Source organism: Sinocyclocheilus anshuiensis, unplaced genomic scaffold (assembly GCF_001515605.1).
Source record: "Sinocyclocheilus anshuiensis isolate Anshui unplaced genomic scaffold, SAMN03320099.WGS_v1.1 scaffold1155, whole genome shotgun sequence".
Taxonomy (NCBI): domain Eukaryota; kingdom Metazoa; phylum Chordata; class Actinopteri; order Cypriniformes; family Cyprinidae; genus Sinocyclocheilus; species Sinocyclocheilus anshuiensis.
The window spans coordinates 21,363-42,520 of record NW_015542398.1 but is presented as its reverse complement, the minus strand read 5'-3'; the positions used below and the strand labels follow the sequence as shown (position 1 = coordinate 42,520).

At 35.6% G+C, this 21,158-nt stretch overlaps 1 protein-coding gene across 1 annotated transcript in view; it reads left to right on the top strand.

Annotated features, from left to right (window-relative positions):
• Window positions 1–18,506, top strand: part of LOC107692879 (kin of IRRE-like protein 1) — a 36,533-nt gene extending 18,027 nt beyond the window's left edge. The window contains exons 2-16 of the mRNA XM_016492085.1: window positions 4,088–4,240; window positions 5,504–5,653; window positions 6,976–7,133; window positions 7,276–7,426; window positions 7,520–7,625; window positions 7,834–7,982; window positions 8,454–8,581; window positions 8,738–8,864; window positions 9,056–9,156; window positions 11,276–11,492; window positions 12,288–12,395; window positions 13,005–13,111; window positions 14,483–14,563; window positions 16,786–17,548; window positions 17,668–18,506. Of these exons, the coding sequence (XP_016347571.1) occupies window positions 4,088–4,240; window positions 5,504–5,653; window positions 6,976–7,133; window positions 7,276–7,426; window positions 7,520–7,625; window positions 7,834–7,982; window positions 8,454–8,581; window positions 8,738–8,864; window positions 9,056–9,156; window positions 11,276–11,492; window positions 12,288–12,395; window positions 13,005–13,111; window positions 14,483–14,563; window positions 16,786–17,331 (2,282 nt within the window). The 3' untranslated portion in view covers window positions 17,332–17,548; window positions 17,668–18,506. The remainder of the gene's footprint in view (window positions 1–4,087; window positions 4,241–5,503; window positions 5,654–6,975; window positions 7,134–7,275; window positions 7,427–7,519; window positions 7,626–7,833; window positions 7,983–8,453; window positions 8,582–8,737; window positions 8,865–9,055; window positions 9,157–11,275; window positions 11,493–12,287; window positions 12,396–13,004; window positions 13,112–14,482; window positions 14,564–16,785; window positions 17,549–17,667) is intronic.
• Window positions 18,507–21,158: the final 2,652 nt, after the last annotated feature.

The window sequence follows — 21,158 nt, the reverse complement described above, 5'->3', positions numbered from 1 at the left end:
TAGGGAAAATCTGCAGAATACTGCAATAAATAAATAAATACATACATAGTTTAATTTATAAACTTATACATTTTGAATTTCGTTTCAGTTTTTAAGAATTGCAATATCCTGATTAAGTAATATTCAGTTATTTACAATTTAAAAACAACATTAGTCACTTCGTCAGTTTTTGCTCCACTAGAAAAGAAAGCCCAGCAGAACTGTTGCAGTGAGTGTATTTTTGTTCCTGAATGATTCAGTGTTTTTGAACAAATCGACTGAGTAAATGATTCAGTGAATCTTTCATAAAAAAAAGCAGTTGAAGAGTCATGCAGTCGAATGGAAAAAAATGCAAAGTTGAAAGGCATTTTTTTATTATTATTGAACTACCTATTTTTAACTTGCGCATGTTTTTTAGAAGGCCATTTCATTTTCAAGATGCTGCAAAAGACGCGAGTGCCACTCTCAAACACATCCATTCAGCGCATTTTACATGGAAAAACAATGAAAAGCAGCAGTGGAATACAAAAACACGTTCTGTGTGAAGGGCCCCTAAATGATTCAATGAATGAATCGTTTGAGCGGATGATTCAAACGACTCACTCATGAAAACAGTCACTTGTCGCCACTTACTGGCAAAGCGAACCTGCAGAAAGAGTCGCTGAAAAGTTGAGAAATCCCCAAAGTATAATTGAAGCTAAATATTAAATAACACAAGGGTTGGATCGGGATGTGTTAGAACGTTTTGAATTACATTAAAATTATTCTAGTTCAAAGAGACCAAGAACAAAGAAATATGCAGATGGTGGGAAAATAGAGAGAGAGGAAGACAGAAAAATGCAAAGTCAAGTAAGTAATGTGTAACCTGTGTTGTAGAGGGGAAAAAGTGTACACCATTCACTCAGAGACGTGAACGTATGGATGGACAGAGTGAATGAAGGAGATAAAGAGGAGGAGTAATCAAATAGAAGAAAGATGAGGACTGAACAAAAAAAGGTGTAAGTTGAAGGATGAGGATATTTAAAGAGTGGGATGAAATAAGATGTGGGGAGAAGGATTGAAAGTACTGTAAAAAGCAAAAATTGAAATTGTATCTGTTTGTTTCTCTCCTCTGTTCAACTTACATTTCCCTCAGGAATGAGTGGGATAGAGAGAAGTGGGAGAGTTTTATTCACACTTTTCCTAAAGAGATCAACAAGCATGACATAGGAAAAGAAATAGGCTTACACACGTGTACAGGTATACACACATACTGTAAAACATCATAAGAGAAAGTCAAACAGGCACAACACACACACAGACAGATACACACACATACAGCACACACTCATGGATGTTAATGAGAGCTGATGTGTGCAGAGAGGTTAGCATATTTACTACTCTAAAAAAGCAATAAGCACCAGAGAAATGAAATGAAAGAGTGATTAAAATATGGCTGGAAACAGATGGAAGGGAAATGAGAGTATTTGGGAAAATGGTTTGAAAAGAAAAAATAAATGTGGCAAACTAGAGGCAGATAAAATAAATGTTATTAAATAAATAAATGTTATTGCTATTTAAGTTTCATATGTTTCATAATTACAGTGTATACATTTTTCTTTATTTACCCTCAACTGGAGCAGATGTAGATAAGAATGACTCCTAAGCAGCTGAGGTGTTCTGTTGTTGGATGTAATAATGAACATAGCAGTCGTCATTTACTCCCGACATCCGAGCCGCTGAACTGGCAGTGGATTACTTTGTTTCTGAAGGGAATGCCCCGTGCTCCCCTACAGTATATGCCCCTTAGCACAAAAAGCATTTTTTATTCAAATTCTGAACGGATTATATAGAAAGTACACAGATAGCACTTCCTTTATAATCACTAAAAAGGTGTCACTTCAGTTCATCGCGATCTCACAAAGTTCCTTCATAATCAATTAACCTCTTATTTACATCATGTTACAGTGAGAGGATTCACGAGCGTGCGGAACAAAATCCGGCGTTTATTTGAACGGAATGGCCAATCAGAAGTGTTCAAGAATCAACAGATATGTCTGTGATTGGCTACATTGCTCAACACAAAAACATGTTGTAAATAGAAACTTTTGACGTTCCCCAGAGCGCAAACACAAATATGCACTGGAGTGTTTACCAAATCTGTTTCGCCAATATCCAATTACTTTTCAACTTGGGGTGCTTTTCACTGCGTGAGAAAATGGACGTGTGGCGTGAGTGCGTGAGAAAAGTGTCAATTGCGTGAGAGTTGGCAGCCCTGTTTAATATTTTGGTACCTGAATCAGACTTAGACATAGAGTGAATTTTAGTACTTGCACACAAATGCTCATGGACATCACACAACACACACCCACCTACACAAAATACAGTTTTATTTGTTTGTGTGCAAAATTAGAGCAATGCTTGCCCTGAGGAAAGACGTGGACAGATGAATGTTCCGTCTGAGACCATTTGACTATGTATTATTGCTTACCTCTCTGGGCACATAATTAAATGCTTGTTTCTGTGTCTCTGTGTGCTACTGGGTACATTATTGTCATTCTCAGTTTATCTCTTTCTCTCCATGACGTTTTGCATTTGGCTCTGCTTTTCTAAATGCTTAACATTTGGCAGAACCACTTCAGGGATGTTTTTCTTATACTGTAGCATCTGGAAATGCTTCACAGTTTTCAAAACACACACACAGACGAATCAGTCTATGAATCAGACATCAGATGTTGCTTCTTTGTTCTGAGGGCACTTTTGCATCACTAATGACTAGTTAAACGAGAGAAGTTGCTTTGAGCGTTCTGATACACAGCCCAGTGTCATTAAGCTCTGTCATAAGCAGCTGTGCTGCAAAGACATGACGTCATGTCCCCTGCAGTCCAATCACGATGCATGGACAGTTGCAAAAACAGAAGGCTGGTTTCATGACAGAAATTCGATGTCCAGAGACCTTGACTTTCCGAATTACTTACATTCTTCCATGGAACACCAAAGTCAGCGTGACAGCTTTAGTCTTTTTTCATTTGCACTATATGGAGAAGAGCGTACATTCTTAATTATTGGTTTACTGGAGTAAATGGTGACAGAATTTCCATTTTGGTGTGACCTATTACTTAAAGTGTGATGAAGCGTTTTGTTTTATGGCTGTAAATGTAATCCTCTGGAGGTGCACCCTTTCCTTTTTTCTCCCTCCCTTTATTAACGTTTTGCCTTAATTAGCAAATTGGACTGTTACCAATAATCCTGGAGGATTGGCATGTGCCTGAGGAGAAAGAGAGGCAGGAAGAGAGAGAGTGACATTTTTAAAAATTTTTTTTAAATATCTCTGCAATGATGTAATGGATGAAAATATTTGCGATGTGGCTGTAAGAGTCTGCATAGCATATGCATGTAAAAATATTTCATATATATAAAAGATACTGATTAACACAATGTATTGGTCAAACCAGGGATTGGTGCAAAAATGTCCTTGGTATTTAAAATGCAGGGTAAAATACCCTTGTGATGAACTTAAGTTGTTTTTATTTGTCGTTTAACATTTTAATATACACTACCATTCAGATTTTCTTTTAAAAACTATTTTTATTTAGCAAGGATGCATTCATTTGATTAAAAGAGACAGTAAAGACATTTAGGTTACAAAAGATTTTCTTTTTAAATAAATGCTGTTCTCTTAAACTTTATGTTCAAAAAAGAATACTGATTATCACGATTTCCACAAAAGTGTTTAGTGGCACAACTGTTTTTAACATTGACAATAATAAGACATTAAAGAGTGGAGTAATTATGCTGAAAATTCAGCTTTGCCATGACAGGAATAAATTACATTGTAAAATATATTGAAATAGAAAAAAAAAAACAAAATTTAAATTGTAAACTTTAATATAGTAATATTTCACAATATTGCTGTTTTGAATGGTATAATAGTTCATTTTACCAAATGTCTATGTATATCTAAATATAAAAATATTTAAATTGTAAATATTTTATTGTTATTCTCTAGGCTTGGGTTAGAAGTATTTAAAATAAATGTTTGCCACACCAAAAAATCTTCATAAAAGTGGGAAGAACAGTGTACAGTAACACAGAAGCTCATTTTTGTCTCTCTCTCTGTGTCTGTCAGTGTTCAGCGGCCCGCGGTTTTCTCAGGAGCCGGCGGATCTGTCTGTGGTGGTCGGGGAGAGAGTAGTTTTGTCCTGTGTGGTGTTTAACTACACCGGCATTGTACAGTGGACCAAAGACGGGCTCGCTCTTGGCATCGGAGAAGATCTGAGAGGTGAGCACACACATACACACGCACACAAATGAGATCACACTAACCAAGGGCGTCATGCACCTTTTTTAGAGGGGAAATGAGTGACAGTATGAGCTCAATAAGTGCTGTAGGTGTGATAAGACGAGACCAAAGAAAAAAAAAACTACCTTTAAGTGTATGACCGGAAAGTTTAGCAGTACAAATTTGGTTCAGCATCAAAAGGGACATGGGTTCAAATGAATAAACCAAGAAATATTGCAACTGAGTCTGACAGCCAACGATCACTATGCATTTTAGTTGTATCTAGTCAAACTAGTTTGGAGCAACACGACGGTGGGTACGCTGGCTGGATTTTCAGTATGAAGCAATTTACTGACCAGATTTAGATATGTGAATGCTTGATTTCTGCTTAAGTGTTTTAGACAAACACCATTTTTACGTACACAAATTGTGCAACCTAATATTCAATGATACAAATAATTATTTTGGAATTTGGCTCAGAAATCTGGCAAGTCTCATGCCTCTTTAATAACCTGTGTCTATACAACATATATATATATATATATATATAATGCAACATACAGTACAGCATATGGTTTCTCCCTCTCCTCTGTTTAAAATGATGCAAGAGACATCATTTTTTTCCTTTCATTGTCCAGACATTGCCATTTTCTTTCTTTGTCCTCTGTCTCGGTCTCTCTCTCCCTTTTTTTTTCGGACGTGTTGCTCTTTTGTCCACCCTAATCACAGACACATACACACATAGATGTGCAAACATGCGCACACGTTAAGCGTCTGCTTGCTGATTGGTTGAGCTAAAGGATGATGTAATCATTGCCAATACTTTTGTCCTCCTGGTATCCAGATCGATGATGTCATAATGTGTGTGCCAGAGAGAGTGTGCAGTCAGAATGCCAATGTGTTGGAGTGCTGCCCTCTGCTGACAAACGCATGTCCTACAAGTCACCACATAATCACACTGATTGGCTAAACTAGCTGTGAAATATATGGTTTGTTTTATAATTCAAAGATCGCTGGAGCATTCAAAAAATGTACAAAGAAAATGTATATTCATTTGAGCTATATGTTTATTATGAAATATGTTTATTATGTCCCTATTTCCTATCTATGAAATAGGGACAGACATGCTTTTAAGGCAAACTAAATATGAATTCTGACTACTTTTGCAGCACAGTATTATCTGCATCTGAAATTATTATCTGCATCGATAAATGCATGAAACATTTTACTGTGTTGAAGTGTAATGGTGTGTGTGTGTTTCAGCATGGCCGCGGTACCGTGTATTGCGGATCTTGGATGTTGGACAGTATAATCTGGAGATCACGTCAGCGGACCTGACCGATGACTCACTGTATGAGTGTCAGGCCACTGAAGCCGCTCTGAGGTCCAGAAGAGCTAAACTCACTGTTCTGAGTTAGTACACTGAATATATTCAGAATAGCATACTACCATTATAGTATTTTTACAGGATGTATAATGTGAGAAGTATGCATTTTTTTGCATAAAATTCCATGCATTTCAGTAAACAACTGCACACTGCGTGGCATGCTGTATCCCACAATGCAATGCACTCAACTTGATTTTCCATTTCCAGTGTGATGAATGAACCTAAAGCCATATGCATTGTTTAACATCTCTTGTTACTGATTATTTGAACCGCACTAAATTAAATGTCAAAATTGTTTTTATATCTGAGATTGTTGCTGTGACAGTGTTGTAATATACTACTGTTTGAAATATTAATTGTTAAGTAATGTTCACAAATAATTTTTTTAAAAGTATGCAGTATACAGTATGTACTGTGCAGTCCTAACATAGCCATCAACACACAGGAAGTCACTTTTTAAAGAATACATTCTGCTTTCTTTATTTAACTTGTTTTGTAAGGACACTAATAGTAGCTCCAGAGATGCCGTACTGCTGCCTTGGAGCAATCTACGTTCTCTCTGTCTCTTTTTCTTTGTGAAGCTGTTCTGACGTGATATGCAAAAGTGTACATTGCCTTCATTACATAACAAAGAATTTATTGAAAAATCAAATCACTTTCACAAGTTACATTACTACATACACAAGTGAAACAATGTGGTAATAAACTTTCCACACATACTCTACCATTCAAAAGTTTGGGGTTGGTAAGATTTGTTTAATGTTTTTAAAATTATGCTTACCAAGGCTGCACTTTTTTGCTCAAAATAACAGTAATTGTGAAATATTTTTACAATTTAAATGAACAGTTTTCTATTTTTATGTATTTTAACATTTTATTTATTCCTGATGGCAAAAGCTGAATTTTCAGCATCATTACTCCAGTCTTAAGTGTCACATCATCCTTCAGAAAACATTCTAATATGCTGATTTGGTGCTCAAGAAACATTATTATTATTATCAATGTTGAAAACTGTACTACCTAATTTCAACATCAATGTTGTACTACCTAATATTCCTGTAGAAACTGTTTTTTTTTCATAATTCTTTGATGAATAGAAAGTTAAAAGAACAGCATTTATTTGAAATATAATTTTTTACATTATTAATGTTTACTATCTCTTTTAATCAGTTTAATGCATAAACTATTTTCTTTTAAAATCTTACTGACCCAAAACGTTTGAACAATATTGTGTCATACACAATATTCACAAAGGACAAAATACCATATATGTGTCAGTATTTATAGATGTTATCTGTGTGCAGAGTGTGTAAGTCACTTTCAGCATATTATCTGTCTGTCTGTGTAGTTCCCCCTGAAGGTCCTGTAATCGAGGGCTCTCCAGAGATCCTGCTGATAGCAGGAACCTCATATAACCTCACCTGTCTGTCTCGAGGAGCAAAGCCACTGTCAACGATAGAATGGTACAAAGATGGGATCATAGTGGAGGGAGCCCATACCAGCACTGTGAGTGAGCACATAAGCAAATGATGATAGCATGAAGATCACATATATGAGAACATACGGTATCTATCTATCTATCTGTCTATCTGTCTGTCTGTCTATCTGTCTATCTATCTATCTATCTATCTATCTATCTATCCATCAGGAAGTGTTAGCAGACAGGAAGAGGGTGACCACAAAGAGTTTTCTGGAGATTCAGGCAGTGGACACAGATACAGGACGAAATTTCACCTGTGTGGCCTCAAACCTGGCTGCCCCGCTGGGAAAGAGGGTCACTGTCACACTCAATGTTCACCGTAAGTGTTTGTGTTTGCGTACACCTACTTTGCTGTGCTGGCATACTGTATATGCACAAGAATGGCCCTAATGGCCTCTCAATCTCTCTCCAGATCCTCCTACAGTTGTCCTGTCTATAGAGCCTCGCTCGGTTCTAGAAGGAGAACGAGTTAAATTTACCTGCCAGGCCACTGCCAACCCTCCCATTATGGGCTACAGGTTAGTGTGTAATGTGGGTGTATATGCTGATCTCAGTGACGTGCTCTCTCTGTTTTACACATGCTTAGTGTGTGTTGCAGTGTCTTTTTTGTATCATTGAGATAATATTATAATTTTTTGTCATTTTGTTGTGTGTTTTTGACATTTTTATATATTTATTTGTATGTTTTTAGTGTTAGTTAACTATAATAACCCTGATGTGTTGTAGGTGGGCTAAAGGGGGTGTGATTCTGGACGGAGCGAGAGAAAGTGTGTTTGAGACGACAGCAGATCACTCGTTCTTCACTGAGCCTGTGTCCTGCCTGGTCTTTAATGCGGTGGGCAGCACCAACGTCAGTATTTTGGTGGACGTTCATTGTGAGTATTTCAGTCCATCCATCCAATGATCTACCCCACATTGATTGGTTTATGTTATACTGTATGTGTTTGCCATTGATAAGTGGTTCAGTGCAAATTATGCTTTTATTTCATTCTCAAATTTAAATATAATTTAAAACATGAATTCATTCAGATTTTTCAGTTCTGTTCTGATTTGGCATATCCATATCAAGAAAACACAATTTTCACAGCCACAGATTGAGAAATGTGTTTATTAAAATGCAGATTGAATTTTTTCTGATGCTAGTGTGCATAATTTCATCTAGGGTTATAACATTCAAGGATATTTTACTAACGTTTAGTGTGTGTTTTTTTCAGTTTAAGTTTGATTTTAATTACTTTTAGTGGTTCATTTGTATTTTTTTATTGTTTTTAGTTTTCAAAAAAAAAATCTTAATTGTTTTAGTAAATTATAATAACCTTGTAGGCTTCTTTTTCTCTCTTTTGTAGTTGGTCCAATTTTGGTGGTGGAGCCGAGGCCTGTAACCGTGGACGTTGATTCTGATGTCTCACTCAACTGTAAATGGTCAGGGAATCCACCGCTCACCCTCACATGGACCAAGAAGGGCTCCAGTATGGTTAGTGCACACTTGATAATGCTTTCTACACCCTACAAAGTGCACTTACCTCTAACAAAAAAAAAAAAAATCAGACTTGTTCGCATACAACAAAAACACTCGCTTGACCATTTTTAATGCTGTTTGTCTTTCTTTATTCCACTCTTTGTTGTTCAGGTCCTCAGTAATAGTAATCAGTTATTCCTGAAGTCTGTGAGTCAGGCGGATGCGGGACAGTATGTGTGTAAAGCCATCGTCCCCAGAATCGGTGTCGGGGAGACAGAGGTCACTCTTACAGTTAATGGTCAGTAACACTTACATAACTACACAAAAATGTGTCATTGCTAATACATAGGTGAACCTGCAATTCAAACATATTTCCACAGTGCTATCAGCATCTAATCACATCGTGCAAGAGTCCCGTAATATCTACAGTGTATATATATATATATATACTGTATATACATCTCTCTTATGATGTGATTGGGTGTCCAGGTCCTCCAATCATCTCGAGCGAGCCGATCCAGTATGCCGTGAGAGGAGAGAAGGGGGAAATCAAGTGCTACATAGCCAGCACCCCTCCGCCGGACAAAATCGTGAGTTGGAATCCCACCCTATACAGTACATAATACAGGTTATTCATGACATGGGGCATGCTGTGATTTACAGCAGAAAATACATTTCATGCATTCCGCAAATACTGTGTAAAAAATGAATGTGGAATAAATAATCAAGAATTTTTCAGTAAGAAATGGCTGTTTTTTTAGAGCTTTAAAGTTTGTTCTTTTGAGGGTGGGCTGCTGCTTCCTTTTTTACATGTAGGAAATTCTGGTTATGCATTGCCAATATAATTTCTCTGGGTTTTCAATACTCTTTATGGTGCAGAAATGACATAAAGCAGCTTTATTCAGCTTTATGTATTCTCTTAATGTGTCTCTTACTGTACTTGTTTTTCATCCTTCCTTTATCATCTTTACTCTATACTTCATTGAATACTGAGCAAGCTGAGAGAGAGAGCGCTAAAGGAAGCGTGAAAAATAGAGGTCAAAAAGATATCAAATGAGACATGAAAGCTGAGGAGGGCTGACGGGGAGGGAGAGAAAAAGAGTGACAGTGCAGAACAAAGTCCTGTAGCTTCAGTGTCGATTATCACCTGCAGACGACACGACATGACAGACAAATGAGTGAGCTTTTAACAATCTCAGCACTTTACTCAACGCTCTGCCTCTTTTCCTCCTTCCTTCACTCTCTCTCTCTCCTTCTTCCTTCCACCTGTCCTCTAGTCATCCTCCTCCTCTTTATCGCTCTCCTTCAACCACCTTTCTAGTCGCTCTTTTTCCTTTCTCCCAGTTTAGCATGCTTCTTTGGCAAAATAAAAACTGCTGTACCAATTAAGTAAAATAAAAATGAAATACGAATAGTGCAAATGCAGCAAACCTAGTATTAACAAATAAAATAAAAGTATGGTGTGTAAAAAAATTTAATAAATTAATAAAATAAATATAATAAAAATAAGAAAAGTAAAAAATCTTAGTATTAAAACAGTAAACAAAGAAAACAAATATGAAAAAATAAAATAGTTTTGTTAAAAGTACATAACTGCAAAAAGGTTAAAAAAAAGAATAATGAAAATAACAAATTGTAGTATTAACAAAGAAATGGTATATAAAATAAAACAACTGCACAATAAAATAAAATAGAATATAGTTATTAAAATAAAACAAATAATAATATTAACAAATAAAATATTTTTTACATTTGCATTTCTAAATGATAAAATAAAATAACTACAAAAAAGTAAAGAAAGATAGAAGGAACAAATAGTAGGATTAGAAGTTGGAATGGATACAAAGGAATGAATTATAAAATAACATGTAATAAAATAAAATAAAATAAAACAACAGTCCAATAAAATAAGTGTGGGAAAGTTAAGTAAAAATAGTAAACAAATTGTAATATTGACAAATGAAATAATAGTTTATAAATTAAAATAACTGCAAAAAAGTAAAGCACAAATAGTGAAAATAGAGGGAACAAGTAGTAGTATAAATGAAAAATAAAATAATAAATAATAAATGAATAATTAAAAAATAATAATAAAAAAACAGCCCACAAACTTAAAATGGAATACTATTAGAGTAATATTTAAGCAGGTGATTAAAGGGAATAAAGATGAAATTAAAACTAGATTTGCCCATAATTGTACTGTTGTGCATGAATTTAATAATAGAGACTCACACTCCTCTGTTGCTCTCTGCCTGATAGTTCACTGGATAATGAGACATGACACAACAGGACTAGCCTTAATGTGAAGATGGTACTTGTGAGATAATTAATAATGGAATAAATGAGGAAAGAAAGTGGAGGAGAGGAAAGGAGATTGGGCCATATGTTCTTGTTCCTCATCCTCTCATCCTTCCTGTTGCGCCCCCGCTCTCACTGTCGCTCATGTTGTCAGCTTAAGAGGGACATTAGCACTGTGAATATTTGATGGAGTGTTGTTCATTTTGTATGAACTATCTGCTCTCTCACAGTTCAGAGCAAAATCCTCAAAGAGCTGTAACGCCTGTGAACCCCTGCCTGTGTGTGTGCATTTTCAAAAATATGACTTTCTCATGCAGCTATTTAATAGTGTGTGTGTGTGTGTGTGTGTGTGTGTGTGTGTGTGTGTGTGTGTGTGTGTGTGTGTGTGAATACATACATGTTTTTCTGCAGGTTTGGGCCTGGAAGGAGAACGTGTGGGAAAAAGAGAGAGGGACGCTGTTGGAGAGGTACACAGTGGAGCAGAGTAGACCTGCGTCACAAGGGGGCGCCGTCCTGTCCACGCTCACCATCAATAACGTCATGGAGTCTGACTTCCAGTCCACCTACAACTGCACGGCATGGAACGCGTTTGGACCAGGAACCATGATCATCACCCTGGAGGAGACAGGTCAGAAAAACAATATAGTGTCTATAGACTCGTCTCATTCTCTCACTTGGTCTCTTTGTTAGATAAAGTAGTAGGTATAATAACTCTTTCTCTCTCAGATATAGTACATCTATAGGTATAACACCTCTCTTTCTCTTCTCACTCTCAGATATAGCATCCTTAGGTATAATACCTGTCTGTTTCTCTCACAGATATAGTGTAGTGTGTAGGTGTCTTTCTCTTAGATGTATAATGGCTTTAGATATAATCTTTTTTTCACTCAGATATTGTGTCCGTAGGTGCCTTTATATATAACACCCGTATATTTAATTAGGGTTGGGAAGAAATGCAGGCAATCTTTAAAAAACCAAAAACTTTGCTGATGCTCACAAAGTCAACATGCTGCATTAAGACCCAGGGTGTGTAAACTTTTTCAAATTGGATGAACATGGTAAATTGTACTTATTTTGTCTTCTGGGAAACATGTAAGTATTAGCTTCTGAAGGGCAGCACTAAAAACAATTATTGCATTTTTGCAAATTCTGCAAGTGGCATGAAACTTATAAGCAGAACTTTCACTTAGGATGCTTTTGCAGAGTGTCTGTAGGTAATTACCCCTGTCTCTCTCATTTGTATAGTATCTGTTGGTAAAATACCCGTCTCTCTCTAAAACATAGTGGCTGCTATAGATATTATATCTGTGTAGGTCTTTGACTTAGAAATAGCATCTGTAGGTAATATAAACATCGGTTTCATACCTGTCTCTCTGTCTCGGGTATAGTGTCTGTATGTTTCATGCCTGTCTCTCTCTCTCAGATATAGTGCCTGTAGGTGTGATAGCAGGTGGATCTGTTGGATCTTCCATTTTGCTTCTGCTCCTCCTGTTTGCTCTGATATTCTATCTGTATCGACAGCGCAAAGGCAGTGAGTACACTGTGTATATGTGTGTGGCTCCGAGTGTGTGCATCTGTTTCATGTTCATTTGTTTGTGATGAATTTGTCCAATTTTCTGAGGCAATGCTCTGAAATGGTGAAAAAGAAATCAAGTGTAAAATGCTTGATTATGGTTTGGTGCCCCCGTGTGACTAGAAGACGGAAAAGAAAAAAAGCCTGTCTGAAACGTCGGAATCATATTTTACCTCAAATTACAAAGGAAAAAAAAAAGATAAATTATATTTTTCATTTATGTAATAATATATTTTACATTTATTTATTAACTTAATTCTAATTCAATAATAATTCTATTTTAGGGCTACTATTAAGATATTTGTATTGTGACATTTGCTAATAGCAAATACAAAATATCTACTTTAATGAGACATATGATAATGACTTATGTGCCCTACCTTTTATGGAACAGCCTGCTAACATGAAGGTTGTAGGTTCAGTTTGAGGGAACAATAAAATTACTGAAATCATAATCTTGCTTTCAGACCAATGCCAATAAACTGCTGTGATTTAACGGAACCATTAAATCATTTCATGGATTAAAATGATGTGAGGCTTTGTGTCAGTGATCTATTATGCTTCCAGGTCGTCGTGGAGTCACGTTGAAGCCAGACATTAAAGTGGAAACGGTGAACAAGGAGACTCACAGTCTTGAGGAAGAGGCTGCCAGCGCCTCCACAGCCACACGAATGGTAAAGGCTATGTATTCTGTGAGTATCTATAGCATAAAGTAGACTGTCAGGCTGTCTGATATAACGTTCTTAAATATATGGGCAGACATGCTATTTTGTTACCATAAAAAATAAAGAAATAGAGACTTCTTTAAAAAAAAATCAAGAAATTAGGGGCATTTTGCACTTAAGTCTGTCATGTTAGAGTTTGGTTAGTTCACATGTTTTGACCTAACCAACTACAGAGAAGTGTGATGAGAAATTTTGTCAGGCACAGATTTTTTAATGTTTTTAAAAGAAGTCTCTTATGCTCACCAAGGCTGCATTTATTTGACCAAAACCGTAATACAGCAAAGCAGTAATATTGTGAAATATTATATTATATTTGAAAATGTAATTTTAAGTGTAATTTAAATTAAATTAATTTAAAAAATGATTTAAATCATTTGAATTTTAAAATGTAGTTTATTCTTATAATGGCAAAGCTGAATTTTCAGCACCATTACTCCAGTCACATGATCCTCGTGGAATCATTTTAATATGCTGATTTGGTGCTCAAGAAACATTTCTTATTGTCATCGATGTTGAATACAGTTATGCTGTATAATATTTTGGGGAAAACGTATTTTTCAGGATTTTTGATGAATAGAAATTTCAGAAGAACAGTGTTTATTTGAAATAGAAAGCTTTTGTTAACAATTCTTGTGATCAATTTAACGCCTCCTTGCTAAATAAAGGTTTCTTTATTCATTTTCATTTGTCATCTTTTAAAAGAAAATCTCACTGATCCCAAATGTTTGAATGGTAGTGTAGCAGTATGAAATATCAAACATATTGTGATTGTTGTGATTATATTCTGTTAGCATTTTTGCTTTTACTGTAAACAGAAAAATTACTTGTTGCTGGAAGCTTCTATTGTTTATTTGAATATGATTCAACTGCTCTATAACATCTCTACAATCACATTATCTAGTCCAGCTTTGGATAAAAGCTTAGTCAAACTAAAGCATTTACATAATTTGTTAGTCTGACTGAAATCAACCTATTAAAGTGCATTTAAACATACTTAGTGAGTTTAGGAGCCACCAATTTTAGTGCTTTTTAAAGTAGGCCATTTCTGCTTAATTTGATCCACAACAGTGAAAGAATTAAAGAAAGATCTTTTTGAATAAATAAAAAAAAGATGAACCTATAAGTAAAAAGAGTTTTTAATGGTGAAAGACTTTCTTTCCACCACAAACTAAAGAACATCTATTCTTCACCAATTCTGATAAAGCTGATATCCTGTTTTCCTCCCTCTCTCTCCTTCTCTTCCTCCCTCTCTCCGTGTGTGTGTTTTGTTTTTTGATGGTTTAGTTTCTTCCCTCTGTCTCCCTCTCTCCCTCCACCCAGCCCTTCAAAGATGACATGGATCTGAAGCAGGACCTCCAGAGCGACACGCTGGAGCCCAAGGTGGAGGAGTATGAGCCCAAGGTAAGAAACAGGTGCAGGTGCATATTAGACATGTGCCGGTATTCTGTAATGCGATATATCACGATAATGAACATGCACGATATTGTTATCGTGGGCACTTCAAAATATCGTGAATAATTATTTATTACAAATTATTCAGATTTTTGGAATGCATTTTAAGGATAATTTTCCCATCAACTGGTCACAATGCACAACACCACTGCGCACTCGCATGTAAACAAGCACAGATGATGAGAAGCGCATGAGGCTCTGAATGAAAGCGCACATTCACTCTCTGACAGCAGGTGGCACTAAACAGCAGAAATGCAGCCGTCACCCCGGAAACAAAGCAGCTGAGCTACTTTCTGAAAGGCATTTACATTATTTAAACAGCCATTCAGATTTGTGTATTCGCTATGGTGCTCATCACAGCGCCAAATACTTCAATATTTAGACTTAATAGGCTATTTATTTTCACATTTTTATTTTAATCTGGACTACAACATGCCCTAGATATTGTTTAAAAATGTTTAGATTCTTTATTGTTACAATAAATTCTTTATTCTTTATTTACAGTCATACTTTACATTAAGGCCCCATTAGTTAACATTAGTTAATTTATTAGTAAAACATAAACTGCCAATGAAAAATTCTTCTAAACATTCATTAATCTTAGTTCATTTCAAATTCAATATTTAATAACACATTGTTAAAATCAAAAGTTGCTACTGTGTTATTTAATGAACTCGAGCTAACATTAACTAACAGTTGTATTTTTTAACAAAGATTAATAACTTGTGTAGCAAATGTAGTTATTGCTCATTGTTAATATTAGTAAATTAACTAAGGTTAACTAATGACATCTTATTGTAAAGTGTTATCTATTGGTCTTTATAATTCTTTTGTACTTTAATCTGTGTGAAATTATTTACTTTATATTTATTTTTAGTGTATTGCTTTATTGTATTTAAATGTGCAGTTTCTTTTTGTTATAAGAAAAAAGTTATTAAACCTGTTATACTTTATTATGACAACACTTTTTTGCAACTAAATTTCAATATTGTGATAATACCGTATACTGTGATAAAAGCATTAGCAATTAATTGCAACATGAAAATTTGATACTGTCACATGCCTAGTGCATATAGACGCTATACTTAAAGGAAAAGTGTACAATTTTTTGAAATTCCAGTTTACTGTTTACTGTCAGTTTAACATGCAAAGACAATATAGGTTGATTGCCTCTAAAAGTGTAAAAAATACTGTGGCGCTATTAAAACATTTAATTGATTGAGAACCCCAGCCAGCTTCACACAGTAACATTGGCTCAAACAATGCTGTGAGTTTAGGGCGGGGCTATCGATTTGCCTGACCAATAGCAAACAGGAGGTGTGTTCATGAAAGCTATCATTATTTTTCCACTTCTTTTTGCTGATGGTAGTGGTAATGTTTGACACAGACAAATTAAGTATTATAGCTATGGTCCAACATTTTTTTACCACCAAAAAAAAAATATATATATATATATATGTGTATATGTATGTATTTTTCTAAAATATACATTTTTGAACTGTTTTTCCTGTGTATATATTACTGTCAGAAGTTTGGTGTAAGTAAGACCTTATTTTCATCAAAGAATACTGAAAAAAAAAAGTATTACGGTTTCCACTAAAATATTAAGAAGCACTACAGTTTTCAACATAATAATAATCAACATAATGATAATAATATGAAATTCTTGAGCATAAATTTAGCATATTAGAATGATTTTTGAAGGGTCACTGAAGACTGAAGTAACAGGAATAAATTACATTTTTAAATATATTAAAATAGAAAACGGTTGTTTTAAATTGTAATAATATTTCACTATATTACTGTTTTACGGTATTTTTGATTAAATAAATGGTCACCATAAAAGAATACATTTAAAAATCTTACCAACCCCAAACTTTTTAATGATAGTGTGTGTGCAAACACAGATGTTTACACACTATACAGTGCCTATAAACCAGGAATAAATGTTCGGTCACATTAGTGAAATTTCGGCAAAACACAAAAACTTTTTGTTGGTCAGTGTGTTGAATTTGCATGACCAACTCAAGTGAAAAATGCATGAAAAAATGCTTCATACAACACTCTCAATCAGTTTAACCCATAAAATTTACCTGAGCATGTTAATTGTGGCCGCACCGTAAACCCCAATTAGTGCATTGCAGTGAAATATTATATATTTGTAATTTCAGGACCCCACCAACGGCTACTACAATGTTCGAGCTACAACACATGATGAGGTCCGCACCTCTACCCGTTCCCTACTGTACCAGGAATTTCGGCCACCAAATCCCGCTTCAGCTTCGGCGTCAGCTGGTGGCCCAGTGGCCAACATTCACCCGGCACCCACGGGCCGTTACGAGCCCCGGCCCGCTTCCCGAATGGCTCACAACACATACGCCCATTTTAACACCATTGCCAGGGCGTCGCAAATCCAAGCCCCACCCAACCCTGTCTCCAAGACCACAGACTATTCTGGAGAGCGTGGCCTGCTGGAATCAACCAATCCGCTGGCTTTTGACAGCTACGCTTATTCAACAACACCTCAATACAGGTTAGGTTTCGCCCCGCCATTGGAGGCAGGACCAGCCTATGAAATGTATCATACGGGACAAGGGGTGGGGACGAGTCAAGATGCTAATGTGGGAAAATACCCCAGCTCCACCCAATTTCCATATTCAACCCCACCTACAGAATACTCTCAGAGACACACGCAGAGAATGCAGACTCATGTGTGAAACAAACACTTACCACCAAAAAAGCACTTCCATGGATGAAAATATATGGTACACATGCTCATTTTAACACACTCGTACAGTATGAAAACTCTCTCTCCAACGCAACTATATGCAAACACACACACACTCACACAGCGTTTTCTACCTTTACAACATGATTTAGAGAAAAAAGTGCCAAATTAATAAATAACTGCAGCAGAAGACGAAATTACAAGAGGTCACAGCGATGAGTGGACACACACACACACACATTGCGTTTTCTACCTTTACAACATGATTTAGAGAAAAAAGTGCCAAATTAATAAATAACTGCAGCAGAAGACGAAATTACAAGAGGTCACAGCGATGAGTGGAGAGAAAGCATGTAAACCTTATCATCTTTCCCTCTTCTTCCCAAATTTAAGAAGGGGGGTTGATGTGGCAAAACCAGCTGTCTAAATATCTGCACCAAAATGAGACACTGCAAAGCAGCCATTGGACAGTTTTCTCCATGTGAATGGCCAATAAGAGGCTGGAGGGCACCAGAAGCCATCAACTATTAGATGTAAAGCCCAGTGAAAGCCTGATTGCTATGCACTGGAGATTACACTAGACCTGTTTAGATCTGTCCCATCGCTCAACCTAATAAAATATGTGTTTTAAATTATGGGAATCATGGGTGGGCTCACCCACAATTGTATAATCCACAATGTGATACTGCAGAACAAGTCAGCGAGTTGAAAAATACTGCAGGTGTCGACATTCGCTTGTGAAATAACTTACCGTACGGCCCGCTCACCACTGCCCACACTGCCCGAGCTCCTCGAAGGAATAGCTGTCCGCTGCCAGTTTGAACTCTTCTGATAGGACGGAGACGTGAGTATCTGGGTAAACGCCACCAGTGCTTTTAACTCTGAAAGCTGGAGTTTATGTAACATTTTAGGATTTTTTACAAATGGATGCTACTCACAGAGTGTCAGAGTGAGCTTACGGACTCTTCTCTGAACACACGCTCTGCCTCCTTCCAAGAAAACCTCACGAGTTTTTGACGCTTTGTGGTTCTATGTGTGAGCGTGAGTGTGTGTTTGGTGACATGGAGGAAAAAATCGAATGTTATGAATCTTTTTGTCTGAAGCGTCCATGTATTTGTCCTTCACACTTTCAAAGTAGAGTAGAGTGCTTTTCCATATTTGTATCTAAACTAAATTGCATTTGAAAGTACTCACAGAGTGTCAAAGTGAGCTTACGGACTCTTCTCTGAACACACGCTCTGCCTCCTTCCAAGAAAACCTCACGAGTTTTTGACGCTTTGTGGTTCTATGTGTGAGCGTGAGTGTGTGTTTGGTGACATGGAGGAAAAAATCGAATGTTATGAATCTTTTTGTCTGAAGCGTCCATGTATTTGTCCTTCACACTTTCAAAGTAGAGTAGAGTGCTTTTCCATATTTGTATCTAAACTAAATTGCATTTGAAAGCGCTTTTATAGTATTTTTCTAAGATGATGGTAAGGGGTCAGAGATCGAATGGTTTTTGGTATAAGCAATGTAAAGGAAAAAATTGTTTTAAAAACATTTTTTTATGTTCATGATTTGCACATTTGTCTAAATTCTGTAAAGGGATGATGAATCAAATCACAAGAGCAAAGTTTAAAAATAATACTAAAATTGAAGCAATTTAATCATTCAAGTCCTGAGTTTCTGTAAAATCTCTTTTATGCAAAATAAAGAAGGCCTTTTATTATGAGCTCAAAAAGCTGATTTGATTTAGGTTTAATCTACTGAAATTTACATGACCCTTGGTCTATATTAAAACATTTTGAGCATTCAAAATATGCAATGATCAATACATTTTGGTTCAACAAATTAGCGGCTCATTTTTGAAATACATAGACATTTACAGTGAATTGGTTATAGGAGCCACTCTTTGTAGCCGCACATGTACAAAATGGGTTTTCATTATCAGTGTTAGATATCTTAATGACCGAGACTTATTTGGCAACTTTATGTATGACGAGAGGACAATGAATTTGAAGAATCAAATTCATGTATCAGAGACGGAAAGATGAGGGAATGAATGTGCAATACTGTGTTTATATTGTGTGAATGTGAGCATGTTTCAGAGTGACTCTTGAGATCCATTTCCTCATGCTCCTGTTAAAAAAAGACCTGTACTTCATTTGTTTATTATTAACTTTATTTCATTTGTTTTATTCATCTGTCAAAATGTAAAATAGAAAAGAAAAAAATGACCCATGTGCTTTTTCCCCACAGCAACTTTCACAAAAAAAAATGTTTTAATTGTATGTGGTTATTTTTTCACAGCATTATAAAATAAAAACAACATCATTCAGTACATACCTCAAAAAAAAAAAAAAAAAAGTACATCGACACAATCAACATGCATAACAAATGAAGGAATATTTCAGAATCGTGACATTGTACAGCCGGTCAGATGTTTTTGTACAAGATACTCTTTGGATCATCTCAAATCATGCTGGAGAACATGAACAGCAGGAGTTCATGCCAGTAATATCTAAATTAAGAAGACAGAAACATCTGGATCTCTCGCTGTACATTATATTAACGGCGGAGCTGCTGTTTACACCTCAAACTCACTCTCAGCATTACTGTGCTCTACTGGATGTAAAATGTTGCAAAGAAACCATCCTACATTTGATCTTGCGATCATTTCGCAAATGTGTGTATGTGTGATTCAGAGAAATTAACACATGCAAAAAAACAAAGTGTGTATGCCTCTCTTCCAGATGTGAAATCTATAAATCGCAAATGATTATGAAATTGTGCAAAGCTGAATGGTTTCAGATCTCCCTCTTGTAAATGCCGCCTAATTAATGTGATTAATGTGATTATGTGATAATATAAAAGAGCACTAGTCAATGTCCAAATCCTTTACTTGAGCATAGCAAGCAGAAAAATTCCTTAGATTTCCAAATACCTGCAGTACTCTGATTCTGCCACAAGGAAAAGTGAAAGTGATGTGACGTGTAGCCAAGTATGGTGTTCCATTCCCGGTAGTTTTTTTTTTTTTTTTATTAGAACAGGAACATAAACATATGCATAAACACATGGGGGATACAAAAACAATTAAAAGGTAAACAAATATACAATTATTTTACAATCATAAAAGTTACAACTTATTTATGATTTTTTTTATAAGATTGGATGTTTTTAAGGCTTTTTTATTAGAGGAGATTTTTTGAAGTGATGAGTAAAACAAAAGTAAATCAGAAGTGAATATTTTACAATTAGGTTTAAAATTAAGGCATCTTGCTTTGTGAATGTGGAATTTTCCCATCATACAAAACCTGTCCAGGGCATCCTCTAGCTCCCCATTGTCAGAAACAACAGAATGAAAGAGAACCTTAACTGCTGAAATGTTACATAGCCGAAAGAATACAAGAAGTAAAGATGCTGAAATTTGAAGCCAGAATTGTTTAGTATAAGGACAGAAATAGAATGAATGTGAAACAGATTCTTCCTCTTCTTGGGAAAAAGAACAGAGTGGAGAAAGATTTTGTATAAATTTACTTAAATATTTGTTGCAGGGGTAATAATGATGAATAATTTTAAAATGAACTTCTTTTATTTTATTATTAAATAAAAATTTGTTTGGGACTGTCCATGCTTTCTGAAAATTAACATTTGGATAAAGTGCCAACCACTTTCCATAAGCTTTAAAAGATGAAGCATTATTAGTAGTAACAAAGTTTCTCAAAAATTTGTTTGTACACTTATTATCCATAATATTAACCCCTTGAATAAATAATCGAGGGATAATCAACTTAAAATTACAATATATTTTAAAAGACTTCATTAAAAATAACAACT